The 16,728-nt window shown below is 34.2% G+C and overlaps 1 protein-coding gene across 3 annotated transcripts in view; it reads right to left on the bottom strand.

The window, feature by feature from the left end:
• The window catches only part of LOC141820474 (protein SHOOT GRAVITROPISM 6-like), a 38,651-nt gene that overhangs the window by 7,085 nt on the left and 14,838 nt on the right, over positions 1 to 16,728 (bottom strand). The window contains exons 22-42 of one of the 3 annotated variants that reach the window (XM_074707803.1): positions 15,785 to 15,874; positions 15,376 to 15,497; positions 15,040 to 15,169; positions 14,889 to 14,968; positions 12,977 to 13,109; positions 11,497 to 11,578; positions 8,165 to 8,310; positions 7,987 to 8,067; positions 7,814 to 7,914; positions 5,548 to 5,786; positions 5,371 to 5,480; positions 5,167 to 5,295; positions 5,011 to 5,085; positions 4,796 to 4,929; positions 4,643 to 4,715; positions 4,352 to 4,483; positions 3,610 to 3,788; positions 3,387 to 3,509; positions 3,230 to 3,290; positions 3,055 to 3,150; positions 29 to 129 (exon numbers count right to left, since the gene is read on the bottom strand). In XM_074707803.1, coding sequence (XP_074563904.1) covers positions 29 to 129; positions 3,055 to 3,150; positions 3,230 to 3,290; positions 3,387 to 3,509; positions 3,610 to 3,788; positions 4,352 to 4,483; positions 4,643 to 4,715; positions 4,796 to 4,929; positions 5,011 to 5,085; positions 5,167 to 5,295; positions 5,371 to 5,480; positions 5,548 to 5,786; positions 7,814 to 7,914; positions 7,987 to 8,067; positions 8,165 to 8,310; positions 11,497 to 11,578; positions 12,977 to 13,109; positions 14,889 to 14,968; positions 15,040 to 15,169; positions 15,376 to 15,497; positions 15,785 to 15,874 — 2,417 coding nt within the window. Of the gene's footprint in view, positions 1 to 28; positions 130 to 631; positions 782 to 3,054; positions 3,151 to 3,229; positions 3,291 to 3,386; positions 3,510 to 3,609; positions 3,789 to 4,351; positions 4,484 to 4,642; positions 4,716 to 4,795; positions 4,930 to 5,010; positions 5,086 to 5,166; positions 5,296 to 5,370; positions 5,481 to 5,547; positions 5,787 to 7,813; positions 7,915 to 7,986; positions 8,068 to 8,164; positions 8,311 to 11,496; positions 11,579 to 12,976; positions 13,110 to 14,888; positions 14,969 to 15,039; positions 15,170 to 15,375; positions 15,498 to 15,784; positions 15,875 to 16,728 lie in introns of those variants that run through there. The other 2 variants (XM_074707811.1, XM_074707813.1) reach the window with 2 other exon arrangements.

The raw sequence follows: 16,728 nt of genomic DNA, 5'->3' as shown, positions 1-16,728 counted from the left end.
ATAAAAGAGAAGGTAATCAACAAAGTACCTATGACGGATAAATTCTGATAAAGCAGAAGCAGCAGCTTCCCTTTGAAATGTTTGATGCCTATTTAATGCTTTGCTCAAGATCATGCTTATTGGTGAAACCTGACAAACACAATTATTGAAGAAATTATAAAAATGATGTAAATGATTTGAAAATGTAGATTACATGCAATTTATTAACTAATCTCTGCACAGCTGAGAAGTATAGAACAGGTAAAGGATGCTCATGTATTCGTGCAAGGTAGCACACAAACATCACAAATAAAATACACAGGTTCAGGGCCTAACAAAACTTTGTAGGTCTACTTTGTCAAAAGAGTACAACTATAGACAAGAATAAGTTAGCAGGCAGATAATAGTTAAGAAAAGAATAACTCAAAAAAGTTGAGGCTGTGTCATGAGGACATTCTATAAATGATCTTAGATAATGTCATCAATTTTAGCTGAGTTATGCGGGTTGTGAGGACATTCTATAAGAGATAAACATGACATTATATATCATTATCATTATTCTTTCAAGACAGGAAATATGCGCAGTTCATCCATGCACTTTAACTAGAGAGAGAAGATGAGAAATAATGGCACAGTCAGGCACCTTATATATCAATCACTCTCATTCCATCCTTTGAAACATGGACATGAATGGAACCCAAACACTGAGGATGGGATGTGTTCTTGTGCCTCAACCATCAATTTCCAGATTAAGCAAAAATGTTAGCATCATCCTTATCCAAGCAAACAGAAGGTTCCATCTCTTCCAGATTGAAAAGATGATTAGTCCAAATCCACGTTTGATATAGATTAAATAAAATCAGCTATTATATTCCAAATTAAGTTTTATAACTTTATCAATATTGAGAGAAGAAAAAAAGGGCAGGGATGGTATATGTTAGGTTTTGTTTTTTATCGAATCAATTTTGTTGATTGTAAAACAAACTACATCGAAAAACCAAACTTGTTCTTTTAAATAATACAAAAATGACAATTAGATTCATTTTGAATTAACTCAAGATTTGAAGTCATGCAAAAAGTTCACATCATGACAATTACATTACGTTTGTTTTTGACATCTAAAAATATACAAAAAGTTGATTTAATCTAATTTGATTTAGTTTAATTCGATTCAATTTCTACTGAATGAACACCCCCTATCATCTTTCCCACTCTTATGCATTGTCAGCAAATCTACCTTCCTTCTCTGCACGGTCAAAGCATCATCAGCATAGCCCGTTGTTCAGTTGCGTGCACCATCAACCTCTGAGGCCTCCACACACACAACAGTAGCTTGTGTATAGCCTCCCACCTCCCTGTGCATAGCAAATGATTGCAGTTCTTACCCTTAGCTTTATCTTGAGTGCACATGCTCACACACTTTTCACACACGCAACCTTAGTAGCAACTCAGGTGATTTTGCATGCATTGATGAGCTTAGATGGTGGTCTATTTGAATGTTGGGTCTATTTGGGGCTGTTAAGTCAAAGAATGATGATTGTGTATGTCAAGGGTGAGTGTTTACGTACAAACTTAGGCAGGTATGGTTTAAGTAGAAGTGTAGAACTAAGTTACCCAGTGTTTTCTTAGGGTTGGCCTTAATATACTGGATCTACAGAAAATCCTAACCTTGCTTGTTAACTCCCTTGCTTGATTTGCTCGTACAACCCTTTGAATTTTAGTTACTATTATCAATCATATGCATCAGGTTGCTACCTATGTTGTGTTTTATATCTTATTATCATTTGTTGTTATTATTAATACATGCTGCCTTGCATGTAGTAAACTAAATTATATATTCTAATTTTTTTCTTATTGTCCATAGGATACTTATTGCAGTTTTAATTTATGTGTATGTTGATCTCGATGAGGTAGATGAACTCATAACATTGTGCAAGGTCCTGGTACATTAGAGGTATCATAACTCAATGATGATATGCTTGCAGATAAGGACCTCAACTTTCTGCATTATATATTCATGGGCAATTGCAGTTTTACTTGCATGGTCTGAAACCACCAACCATCAATACCAGTTCGGTCACCCTGATCCATAAAAATGACCATGTTGACAAGCATGTGGTGCTGTACATAGCATATCAAGCTACTGCTGATGGTCGTTACCAAGTTGAAGTAGGTGTGGTACTACTATTACAACTTGGTGAGTGCAGGGGTAATGCCCATATGTCCACCCCATGTTCTTGACTGAGGTCTGGCAGTTTAGTAGTTATATGCTAGGTAGGATGCATCACAACATGCACGGAAATGATTGTAAGATTTATAACTCAATAACCCTGCGTGTGGCAGTTTGATCCATTTATTTTACCGCTCTCTTGATGTTCATAATGACTCTACTCTAGCGGCTTGCAAGTAAATTGATGGCGTGATCATTTCCTAGATGTTTTTCGGCCTATTGGGTGTCCAAGTGATTGTGATGTTACTTTCTTAGGTATTTGTTGGCCTATTGGGTGTCCAAGAGATTATACTGTCCTAGGTATTTGTCAGCCTATTGGGTATCCAAGAAACTATCGTGCAACTAACCTAGGTATTTGTTGGCCTATTGGGTGTCTTAGAGATTGCCACGTTACTGTTGTGCAGACCACTTCTAGCCATTGGATATAAAGACCCACTTGGGGCATGACATCATGAAGTTGCCAAATTATTGTAAATCACTCACACCAAACTTTTTATAATAGAGTACATAAATTATATATTTTCACATAGATCCAATACGGTGGCTACATGTGCTTCTTCTTTCTCATTAGTTATCCTACATGACTCATCCATGCATAATGTACTGGACAACATAAGATCAAAAACAGTTGCGGGTATTATATTAAATCTTAGAAAGTATTTAGCAGTCAATTCTTTTGTTGAACCAGATTTTCTACAGTAAATACGATGGATGAATATAATATTACATAAGAAAACAAACACATGTCCGGAAGTGTTTCAGAAACATAGTTCTACTCTTACTAGAACGTGATGATGTTTGAGAACAAATACATGAAAAATTTTCAAATATTTTTGACAGACTACCTCTTTAGGCCTTTTCATGGAGGTACAGGAAGCAACCTCCTGAATCAAATCAATCAACTTCTCTTTGTCTCTGTGTTCACCATCTCTAGTCAATATCTACAGATGAAAAAAGATAGTTTTCCTTAAATTCTTCACAAGGATTGGAGTTATAGATGGCATATAATAGGAATTATACCTTGCCCATCTCAATGTCTCCAACACATTCACAGAATGACTGAAATGCTAATAACAACAATCTCCAAAATAATATAAACAATATCAAGGGTCAGCGCCTTGATCAATTAAACATATATCAAGTAAAATGAGCGTGTAGAAAAACAAACTTGTTTTACCGCAACGGTTCAAGTTGGCCAAGACCAGCAAGCCCATGGCAACTTCCAAGCTGGAGCGTAAGCACAGAGAAGACAGTAGAATAACTTTGCTCAACAGCCTTTTTTCCAATTTTACCACCTCCTCTGTCATACATTTTCAAATACCAAAATATATTTGGAAGCAAAAGAAATGGTATTGCAGGAATAGAGGTATGCCAAAAAAATTACATTGTAAATAACACACCTGAAAAATGCAGTGATAGCAAGGATCGCTGCTTGCTGAAACTGGTTCTCATTTTGAGCTTCAATAGAGTGATTAGAATTCTCTCCTTTATCCATATCAATCTTAGGAAGAGGTGTATCAAGAACAGAAACAACATACTCCAGAAATGAATATGAAAGAACTGGATGCTGGGAGAATGCCTATCAAGAGAAAGATAACATAGAAACCAAAAATAAGTAAAAAAGAGAAAAATCTGTAGATAAGGTTCGATCAGAAAACTAAAGTTATGGAGGCTCAAGTTTTAGCTTCAAACGACTCCAGTAAGAACTAAGGTGCAGTATCGCAACTGAAATTAAATTGAAATTTATCTTGAGCCAGAATGTTTATCAAATTAGATCCAATATTTTAGTCATCCATCATCATGTTTATTAATTCTAATTTAATTTTTCCTACAAGGGCTGATTTAACATTTTATCTAATCTTATTATAACTATAGAATTTCCTCTCAGTTTGGTATCTCAACCATAGTATAGGTAGTCATATGCCTTGAACTAAGTCTTCCATTAAACATACAGATGGAAATATTTTGAGATAAAAAATAATTAAAATAATCTTCTCCAGACAAATGCAATTATGTATCTCCAAATCATCTAGCAGGCGCATGCAAGAGAGAGAGATGTGTTTGAAGTGAGTAATATGGGGTCTGAATCCACTCATCATATGCATTCCTACGTAAAAAGCAATTGCAAGTCAAGATACTCACAACAAATGCATCCTGCATCGGCCATCCCCCACGAATCCTGGATACATCCTTAGTAGCTATATCCCTTCCAGCAGCAACCAAGATTTCATTGAAGACAGTGATTGTGTTAGTACTCTCCGCTAAGCATGATATCTTGTGGAGTCATGAAAAATAAATGCCTGATAAATACAGAAAGAACATCTTCTAGCCTAGTAAATGTAAATACAGAAAGAACATCTTCTAGCCTAGTAAATGTAAATACAGAAAGAACATCTTCTAGCCAAGTAAATGTACACTATCTAATAAGGATACAGCATTCAGCACTTCCTGACGAGTATGTTTATCACTAATAGTGACAGTTGCTGAAAGCAAAGATTGGGTTGTCCTAAAATGATAAGCACAATTAGATTACGATGTGTAGTACAACATTTGAGATGCAAACTGATAGATAAGACAAACACAAACCTTGAAATATCCAGTTCATGTAATTCATTGCCTCGCTTATTGATGAACTCAGTGACAGCCTGAATAGCACCATCTGCTGCTTGCTTGATCTTGTCACATATAGCCGAGGTGCATGTATGCAACGAGATAACTAGCTGTTCAAAGTATCAGTGCAAAATCAAATAGAGGAATAAGACACTAGAATGTCTGATCAACAAAAAAGTCAATTAGGTAACCTCATCTCTCATTAGCAGAGCACAAACAGATGAAATAACCCTATTAAAAGTTTCAGACTGATCTATAGATGCATCCTGCAAAGGCAAATGAGAATATGATTGCCAGTTGAATATTACCTGAACAGACTAATATATTAAACAGTATAAGATTCCTACCCTTCTTAAAATGGAAATGACATCTTCAAGAGAGGACAAGGCACTGTATGAAACTTCAATATCAGTATAATTAACAGATGCCACCAGTTTCGGAAGTGATAATGCAATGCTGAAGAATAGACCAAGAATCTATAAAAGTAATAAAATTGACTTAGTGGTCCAAAGCAAGAATATAATTTTTATAACTCAAATATATGTTCGTACCTGAGCTGCTAATTTACGAACTTCAGAGCTTGTATCCGCACACCGTGGAAGATACGTTATCACTCTTTCGCCCAGGCTCAGATAGTCCCGATTAGGCAATACGAATGCAGCTGAAAGCATAAAAAGAGCTTGAATAAAAGAAAGACATACAAAATCTATGAAGTCAATCGATGTTACATGGTAAATTGGAAAATTTTCTCTGTGCTGGTCTGTCTATCTGTTTACTGTGAGGACAACTTGAATGGCAGCCTAGACCACAAACTCCTCCGGAAAACATGTTTCGGAATTTTAGAAGTAGTTCATACACAGCAGCACAACCTCTTCTTCTTTGGTGCTCCACAGAAGATGAAACAAATGAATCTACCTGTCTAAGAATATGCAGCAACTGATCGGCTCGACTCCGGCCATCTTCACCACTGATCAAGCATGAATTTTATGATATCTCAAACAGTGATTAATATATATATATATATATATATATATATATATATATATATATATATATAAAAGAAAATCCCATAATACATTATTTGGCAAGAAGTTCAAAAAAACTATTGAACAATAAATATGCCTTAAACTAGATCATATCTAATATTTTTTTTTCTAAATACTCTGAATCTGGAACTTATAGATAAACTAAGATATAACAAAAAAAATGCAATAATAACACAACATCATGAAGACTTATTTATATTGGTCTTTTAAGAGTCAAAACAGGAGCCATTATATTGGTCTGTTATTTGATTAAACTACAATTTTTAAATGACGTATTCAAAAGGTAAGAGGTGATGGTCTTTAAAGGGCATGATATTATCTTCTTTGATACCCCCTCTTCTCCCCCCATACAAAACAGAAGGCAGCTACATATTTTGCAAAAGGTTGCCAATTAAATAAATAGATTGGATTCCGAAAGCAACTTTTTGAAGCAAAGAGTTGATATCAAACGAGAGACCGAGTTAAGGCTGATACTACTTTGAGAGACGAGGATATCAGAAAGAGAGCAATTGGAGTTCTGAGTTCTGACATCTACTTAGAGAGAGGAGAATAGAAAGAAAGAGATTACTAATCTATCTTTTTGAGGTTACAACCGACAAAGAAAAGTTTTGCATGAATAAGTAAAATTAAGGTTCTAATCACAGATATATGAGACAGGAGAAATTTTGGTAGGAGACTTAATTGTGAATCATTTTACTCCAAAAGAGAGTAAATGTTGGAAACTCTAATTTACACTAATCCCATGTTAAATCATTAACACAGAAACCAGATGAGAAAGAAACTAGCTCGTCTTAAGAATTGTGAAAAATAAATGCTTTAGATCTCTCATCATTTTTGTTTGAATGCTTTTCTCTATTGCTTCATCATTGACATCTAGAAAAAAACACTTCCAAAATCATCCCTCTCTCTCTTATTTTTTTGAATCAATTTCATCTCTCTAATTTTTTTAAAAATATGTTGCCTCCTGTTTTATCAAAATAAAAATAGCAAGTTGCACACTATCTATGTTCCATGTATTGACATGATAAAAGATTCAATTAGAAACAAAAACTTCAACTCAATTGCAATCCCAACCCTTTCTACGCTCAGAGGAACCGAAAAAATTGACACATTAAAGTCAGTTGTAATAACAAACCATTCATTAAAACATCAAACTGCATTGCAACTTCACATGTAAACACCAAACAAGAAAAATTCAGATCTATCATCTAAGATGCAACCAGAACAAGTCATTCAACTAAAATCTGGGGAAACCTTGAACAAATTCGAGCAAAATAGACCTGCTTTGATACTGTTAAAGTATCCTACCAAAGTGGGTTTCCATGGTTATAGGCATAACGTGACACCCATGTTGACCACACGACAATTTTTTGGACACCTATTAAGTCAAAATCAACTATGCCAAATCTAGCAGTAAATTTACGTTTTTTTCTTGGAACCTTGCTGGGATAATATCATCCAAATATGTTTCATTTTTTATCCATGAAAATTGTAATAACAAGATAAAAATAGCTTTGTTTGTGTAAGCACTGTTGGATTTTGTACTTCTTTGTTCATTGATGAATGTTTCCACCAAGTACACAATGCAAATCCATGATTTTGTATAGCTTCTTTGTTCTCCACAAGAAACTCAAATTGTAGTAGTTTCCTAGTCTAAGGCTAGCAGTTGGTTAGTTGAAAGTAAACTAGCAGTACGTAACCTATTGGTATCTAGCAGGAAAATATGGTCGCTTACAGTTCTCCATAAATATGGTCACTTACAGTACTCCATAATAACAAATCCATTGAGAGTCAAAGCTAGACTTTGGACTACCTGCTCTTCATGTGGGAAAAGGTGCAAGCATTAGAGAAGATAAAGAGAAAAAAAACAGCTACTAAAAGCGGAATATTAAACACTTATCAATTGCATGAAAAAGATAGCAGCACTTTCAAGTGATAAGGTTGTCACCTGGTTGAAAGAATAGCACATAATAAAGAAATTAAATTGTCTACGAGTGGACCGATAATATCCGAAGGATCACTTGGTAAAGCAAAGAAACCTAAAGTCGCCTGTAATAAAAAACTAAAATAAGGACAAGGCCAAAGGACTGGTGAACATATAAAACCTCTTAAGCATGCTACCTTCAGAACGTGGTTTCTAGCTTCAACAGGTAATCTTGGTTCGACTAAAACCAAAGTTTTACATGCACTCAAAGCAAGAGTCTGCAAAATATTGATCTCCACATGAACAAGAGCAAAGACATCTTTATCATCCCCAATAATGGAAACTCCAGTCTGACGAGGAAAAAACATAAATCACCTGAGTATGCAGATGCTCAGCACTTGAATCAACCAACTCCTCATTCTCATCTCTTCCCATCAATGTCAGGACATAATCAAGCATTTGATCTCTTCGTTTTAAAGGGAATGAGATGCCCATTTCAGCAGCATTGATGACAGCACGACCTTCACAGGAAGTGATAAAGTTATACAACATTTTAGAATGCACATTAAAATTTATCTGTTAACAGGAAGAAGAGGCTTGAACATGTCCAAACTAATAATATGAACCTCTCCTCCAAAGAGAAAGCAAAAAATAAAATCGCAAAAGAAAAGAAGAAATATTTGGCAGCAGTGTTTCAGCACAAGAAAAAAAATAGAAAATGTTCGCACAAATTAATCTAGGGCAAGCCAGATAACCTTTTTGTTGTTAAGAATTAAGTGAAGCATGTATTGGAAATGTTTTCAACTGGCAAACTGATTATTGGCATGTGTATTAGTTAGACTTAGCATATAAATAAGAAGACAAAAAAGGCAAATTTTTTAGTTGGCTAATCAGTCAAACTGGAGGGGCATAACCCAACCCAAACAAATCAAGAATACATTTTAGCAAAATTCACTCTGGTGCTGACAAATCCTGGTTTTCAGAAGACTACATAAGAACATGAAACACTAGGGTCTCTTAGCTCACTGTTATCACATATAGCTATTCTTCCTTCAAATGAGCCTATTGGTTGCTTTTCAATGCAACCTTCCTTTAAGCGCTAGAGATGGAAAATCAGCTTTACCAAATGGCCAATGCTTCAAGTGTTCACAAAAACATAAAAGAGAACATTCAAGATCTCACACCACTAAATTCTGGCATTTACATCAATGGAATCGATTTTTGCTAGATAAAGACTAAAGAATTTCGTTAGACTCATCTTTCTCTTATACATAGATATTTGACCTGTTCAAGAGTATCAAGATCCCTATTAAGACATTATACGCCTAACTGCTTAATATGGTTTTCCAGCTATAGCAATGGAAATTTCAAATTTAGGCCTAGGAATGAATGATAATGATTAAACAAGCACTTGGTTGAGCATTCCAAACTTGAGGTTTAAAACTGACCACAAGTTCCAATTAGTATATTTGAAAGAATCAAACCATTGTTTTGTTTTTTCCTTCTGGCCATACTTATTATCCAAAATCCTATGAGTATTGTGCAATGGAAATTAATAGCGACTTAGATGTGTTTTCCATTATTTAGGTCAGACTATCATTGCGAACAAAAAAAACATGAATGTCCCAATCACTTGTTTTCTTTGTTCAGACGGCAAATATGGATCATGTGTAGGTGCAGATCGATGAGACCAGAAAGCTAAGGGGGTTGAATAGCGCCTTAACCTACAAATAATTTTTGCCTTCTCTTGCATTTACAGAACCCTAATCCTACTTACAATCTATCGACACGTTAAGTTGATCACGAGGCAATCCCACTGAAAATCTCCTTGGATAAAGTGGAGAAACCTCCCTTACAAAAACCTTGTAGAAGAAGCCTTTTGATAGCATTAAGTTGCATTTATCTTGACCATACAAAGCTAGAAATCAAATATGATTTTTCATGCATTGTTCTAAGAAGAAACACAGTCATTGTTTATATAAGGAGGCCTCTACAGCTAGCCAACAATACTTTTTGAACTTGTCTAGACAGTTGAAATCTTCTTCGATTGACTCAAATTCAAATAAAAGTCATGCATCTCTTATTGACAATTTAATCAACTAACTAAAGTTTCAATTGACTCAAATTTTCTTTAGTCAATTGGACTCTTTATTCAGTCAATTCAAGTACAATAGAGCGCATTATGTTCGCGAGCAAATAGTTTGTAGTCAACTCAGCAGTTGACTCAACACTAGTGGACTCAATCTGCTTGAAGATTCTAATTTTGCTCACTTACACCTCCATAAGCCTATGTAAAGTTTTGGGATCGAGCTTGGACACCGACTACAACAAGAAACTCATGCTCCTAGGCTGAAGGCTATTTACAAGTCAAATTTACTCACGTCATTCTTGGATAATGTTGCCTAAATCACGTGAACCCCAAGATTGCAATTTAACATAATTCTAAGATCATTGCCTGAAGGACTTCGCTAGCTTGCCCAAGACCTCATGTCCTTAGGACTTCCTACCTAAAAGTCATGCTTCCATATCTTCCACATGTCCAAAGGCGACACCTTCAGGCACCTCTAGGCCTTCCTACACTTGGCCAAATGCCTCACCGCTTCAAGCACTTTCATTCCATTGTATGCAACCCTAACTCAAACCCTTTGTGATACATCTCGGCTGATGTTGACCACTTGAGGCACAATTGCACCAACATCATGCTCTTAGAAATAATATGAATAAAGCACTCACTTTCTTGCAAATTTTTTATTAATTAGTTAGACATATAGGCTACAACATATAAATACATAGGCTATAATTTCCTTATACAGCACCCTTTTTCAATGTCTCCTATATTCCTTGTTGCCAAATACTCTTCCCCCACTACAAGCCCTTTCTTTCATAGGATTTTTGCTGCCCAACTATGCTATCAACCACCCTTCTGCCAAGACCATATGTGTTCTTACTGTGACCCAGGTCCTTCCTTCCCTCATGAAACCATCTTCTCCAACAAAGTATATCTACCTGTCCTCACAGCTACACGTAAAAAAAAAAGTGCCAAGGAGCCATAAGTTTTGACCTCTGCCTACTACCCCAAGAAATAGAAGAGGATCCCTCTGCCTCTTTTCTTGGAGAACTGAATAGTTCGTCAGAGAATGCAACAGAATAGATACCCCTTGGAATATAACAAGGAATAGCTAGAAAGACGATTAGCGGAACAATAATTCTATGGTACTTGGTATTTCAAATTCATTTAGGTAACCAAACCTAAGAGTACTTATTCCACAAAAAAATCATAGGGAATAAAATAGTAATTACCACATAACTATTTTAGAAATCATGTAGCATTATAGTATTGAAATATGAAAACAATAATAATAAAAAAAAGGTATGCAACGTCCCAATATAAAGATTCAGAAAAAAAAACGCTTAAAAAGAAAGAAGACAATTTAGAGTCATAGTTGAGCTCATATCTCAAGCAAAATAGCAAACTTTCAGTAACTGATGAAAATACACTACTTGTGTATTTCAGACATGCAAGGAAATTGGAGAACAAGTAAAAATTCTATTTCAAATTCAAGATCACAAATAGGACAATTGCAATTACACTCTTGCTTTGCATGAGGATGCCGAACATGAGGATATTGGTTTAAAAGGTACACTACTTGCGTATTTCAGACATAAAAGATGGACAAGTGGAAATTCTATGTCAAATCCATGATCACCTAATAGGTCAATTGCAGTTATAACAGCCTGCTTTGCAGTAGGATGTTGGACATGAAGAAGACGTGAAAGCATATTGGTTCCCTGTAACAAAAAACAAAAAATAGTTATCTATTAGTCAAACAAATAAAAGAAGTGACTTATCAGATAACTGATAAAACCACTTCATCAATGTCTTGTAAAGACCACCAACAACTCATTTCACATTAGAAGTGAACTAAAACAAGAAACAAAATTAAGCTGGAAAACTTTTTAGTATTATGCCCAATGCAGGAAAAAAAAGTGGATGACCTAGCAAACAGCCAATTGAAAATCACATTCTGGGAATAACTATCCAATATAATGCAGCAGCATCTTGCATGATGTATATCACCTGAGAAAATATTAAACCTCCATAATCAAGGTGTTGATTGATTGTAGTTTTCCAACTTCCACCTAGTTAAAGGCATGTTTCCTTGGCCAAAAGCACCTTGAGAAGGAAACAACCCTAGGGACAGAGTTCCCTAACCACCCTTTCTCTTCAATTCCTTAGCATTTCCACCCAAGGAAACGAAGGGAAGGAAACGGCTAGGAACACTTTCTCCAATTTTGACTAAAATGACTTGTTCCAAAATTAGGCAGAATTAATTGACTGATAGTGCAAAACAAGGTTGATCCATCCTTTTAGACCATCATACAGCTTATAGTTACTATGCAAGGTTTAAAATATCGAGCCATGCTGAAGTTTCGATCCTGGATCGGAACGATACAGTTTCAGTACCGTATTGTATCATGCCGATATAATTTTGATATTTTTAAAATATAAAATATATTAACTAAAAATAAAAATTTTAATCTAAATATTTAAAACTAAAAAATAAAATATTTTTTAAAAAATAATAGGATAATTTTATGAGACTTTAATTAAACCTATTTAAATTATCCCAATTATAATTAGAAGTTGATTATTAAAACCTAAGTTTAAAAAAAAAAAATCAATTCCGCAACCGCGACTAGGCACGCACGGCCCGCGCGACGCCTCTAGAGGCATTACCGGACCCGAGCGATGCCTCCAAACAATATACCAGCCGGAACGCTAGTGTCGGTGCCGGTCCGTTGGCGGAACGAAAATTTTCACCAGTATCAAGTGAAACGGCTCGAGATTTCAATCCTTAACTATATGCATGTTAATTTTCTCTTAGCTGGACAAAATCAATTGAATAAAGAAAATTATTGCTTGTTATCAGTGCATAATTTTTAGAGTGTATGTTAAATGAATTTATTGAAGTCTTTGTCATTAGTTGGTAGTTGAATTACATTGGCAGGACAAAAAAGCGCTGGAAGTAATAATAGTCTGAGGCTCAAACTTATAAAAGTTAAACCTTCAGCACAAAAGACAAACATGTTTCAATCAGGTGAGAGGCCACATTCCCAAGTATACTATATCGTAACATCATGATGAGTTTTTAAAAAAGTAAGAGGGGATCAGAACAGGGATCATACCACTAGTGCATTTATTCTAGCTTCAATGACTGTTGAAGGAGCATATCTAGCAGCATATCCATACATTAGTGCTAAAGCTGCATATGTATCATCTGCATCCTCCAAAACTCTACCAGAAAAGTAGGACAAAAACCTAGAATAAATTTTAGAGAAATGAGATGATTGCTAGGATTTCCATAGAATAATTATTAGAAAACTTAACGAAATAAATAAATAATACAATGTGAACCTTTATCTGTGTCTTGTTGATGTTGATGTTAAACAAAAAAGGGGAAATATATATTTAAGAGTTAAAAAACAATACTTCTTAGAATCATGGTTTTCACTATTTTAGGCACTGACACCAGTTGGGTTGGAACCAAGACGGTATTAATATAGCAGGTAAAATTCTAAACCACATTGCAGGTAGAACTGTAAAACCAAACAGTACTGAAATCATATCTACCAGACAGTACCTGAATAGATTAAGAATTTTGCTCCAAAAACATACTAATATGCCAAAATGTTGAGGCAAGAACACTATGCATAGATTGAGTGTTTCTAATTCAAGTATACTTAAAAAACAACCTAGAAGAATAACAAATAACCATGGTTCAAAATTCCAGATCCATCTCACTCTTGTTTAAAATGTTAGTGTTGTCTCACACTTATCAGGCGAGACGTCCAATTCTGCTAATGACATGGCAATAAAACACGGCATAGTGAAGGAAAGTGAAAATACTATACTGCATTATTTTTTAAAAAGTATAATTACATGCATTCGCAGACTCAAAATGAAAACCTTAGACAACTTATTCTATCTCAACCATTGTCATAGTATAGTGATGCATTAATAAGCTAGATTGTAGATAACATCATGCAAATAGCATAGAATAGGATAAACACCTAGGTGATAAATGTCTCGATGATATAAGATTTAGAAATTGTGATAAGAATTTGACGGTGAAATTTTAAGGGTAATAATCACAACAATTGCAGAGACATAAGGAGTTTGGGATGACGAGATTAATAATATTGATATCAGGTGGGGATTGATGGCAAATAAAATCATGAATATGGCAATGCCAAGTCATTTAGTCTAAAGGTACATGTATAATATATAACTATTTAATGGTAGTTTTGAGTCCTTTCAAAATGCCCATTAGGGTAAAAGATGGGTTTTATAGGTTAGAATGTTGAGCAGTTAGGAAATAAGTAATAAATGCAAAGAAAAGAAAAATATTATAATGGATATGTGAAGTTACAAGAAAAGATAAAATAAAAAATATTATCCAAGAGAAATTAGATATAGCTTCAATAGATTATAAAATGAAAGAAAATGGATTAAAGGTGTGGAGTTGTTAAAAGATGAGAACCATGGCTATACAAGTTGAATCATTTTAGTTAGAGGCAAAGGTGTAGAGGATACAGGATGACAAAGATATTTTAGTTAACTTGATTAAAGTAATTTAAAAGATTCAGGGCTAGTGATATAGTCTTAAGTCTTCCGTAGAGTGCAATAGAGGGAGATAGCCTATGTAGTTGACAGTTGACACCATACCATTACGACTAAACAATGGGATGATGATGTTTGTTGAATATAATAACAATTTTAAATTAAATGAAATAAAAAAAATATCTTTACAGTTGTTTGATCAACGGTGATGTGAACCTGAATTCTCTAATTATGAATCACATGATTAGTGTGCAGTAAATCAAATTATTCTTTAAATAGGATAACATATTTTCATATCTTAAGAGAGGATTTTTAACATATATACATGCATAATTACACACACACACACACACATACCAATAATTACAGAAACAATTTACAATATGTGCCTCGTCTTGATAAACTTGGTTTGTATAACACCACTTGCAAATAGATTAAATTATTTATGTGTGACCATCAAAAGCACCATGCATGTACCTTTGAAATCTGTTATATCCAACATTGTCTAAAATGCGCTTTAATTTTTCCAAAACAGTATCGAGATGAGAAGCAGCAATCTGCAAGAGGCAAAATTTTGTGACAAATAATTCACATCAAAAGAATAGCACAATTTTCTTAATCAGCATACCAGCCCCATCCCTTTAGCAAGCCCAAGTCTATTTACAGGGATAGAGATGTTTGCATGATCATACATCCACTCTATCTTTTCACGAACATATATCCTATCATCGACTTTTTGAAGAAGCATTCCAAGACATCTGTCAAATAGGGAATAATTGAAGTATTGAGTATCAGACAAACTTTTATTAGATAAGATCTAAAAAGAGTGGAAGCCCCGTGTGTACTCATGAACATACTCAATTTTGAATGACGTCCATCCCATCAATGTTCACATCCATACAGTCCCAGCAATTTATAATAAATAAAACCGAACTATAGAATGATAGACCCTCTAGATTTGTACCTATGCAGGAGAGACAAATGCTCATCATCATCATCATAAAGAGCATACTGTCTTGCAAAAGCATTTCCTAAAGAAATGATCCATTCATTGTCTTGGACAACATCCAAAGATACAGCTAAAAACTGCAAAAACAAAAGAAATTCTCAGCCAAAGTTGAAGAATTAATATGGAATTAGAATAAAATAGAAGTTGTAACAAGTTATATGAGACTACTGACAATCACTTAAATCAAATGCCATTTGTATAAGGTACTTGATTATAAAAAAAAATATGTTGATACAAAGAAAAGGTAGAAAATATAATATATCACCAAACTGAAGATACAATCATGTTTCAGTAATGATCCATAAGCACAAAAGCTACCAAATTGATGATCCATAAGCACAAAAGCTACCAAATTGACACTTACATTGACTATCATGTCATCCCAAGTCTCTTGATAAGATAAATCCTGCCTCAGATCATCAAGATCACTTATATATGCCTTCATTTTTGGAACCTAGTACTTGCCAAAAAAAGACTTCATAAGATGCTTCCAAGCACCAATCTTGAATAAGCTAATGACAAGAACACTTTGAGAAGTTTGTAAGGAAAATTTTCCCAATTTTCTTCTCCAACAAAAAAAGTGGAAATGTGTGGTAAGGGAAGAAAAGCAGGTACACTCAAAATCTTCAAAAATAAAGAATTTTTGTTCTCATTTCTACATAATGATTGTTCATCCTCGAGTAAAAAGTACTTTTCATTTTTTTAGAAATGATGATAGAACTTGCTCCTTTTACTCATCTTTTAATTTCCAGATTCTATTTTTTCCATGGAAAAGAAAGACTGAAAAGGAAAAAGGAAAAAGGAAAAAAGAAAAGAAAACTTAAAGGTGATATAAGTATAACCACTTGGCGTCCACAAGAAAACTTAAGCTTTTGCAAAGCCCATAGGAAATATGATTAACACATTATTCTTGAAATTGGTATCAGTATCTGAGTTGGCTAATTAAAATATCAAAGTATTGATGGTAGCAAATTGTTGGAATCAGTGAAATTGAACTCGATAGGAAAAACTCTAAAAAATAGAAAAATAACAAAATTATTATACATGACATTATAAAAGATGTTTCAATATGCTAATTTCAGATAATAATAACATATATCGATGGTATCAATTTTTTTGTTGCTATTAATAATTTCAAATTATTTATGATAGAAAAATATAATAATTTTATAGGTTATATCTAGTAGCTCATTAAATAACAAATTGTAGTTATTAATATTATTCAATAAAATTGAATTTAGGGACACTATTAATCCTTCTTCTCTCTCTATGGCCATTGAGAAAGTGAGAGATGCTAAGCCGCCATGT

The sequence above is a fragment of the Curcuma longa genome, chromosome 2 (assembly GCF_044706935.1).
Source record: "Curcuma longa cultivar G26 ecotype Majalengka, Jawa Barat chromosome 2, ITB_CL_G26_1.1, whole genome shotgun sequence".
NCBI lineage: Eukaryota > Viridiplantae > Streptophyta > Magnoliopsida > Zingiberales > Zingiberaceae > Curcuma > Curcuma longa.
The sequence above is the reverse complement of the archived record's forward strand: the minus strand, read 5'-3'. Positions and strand labels throughout refer to the sequence as shown.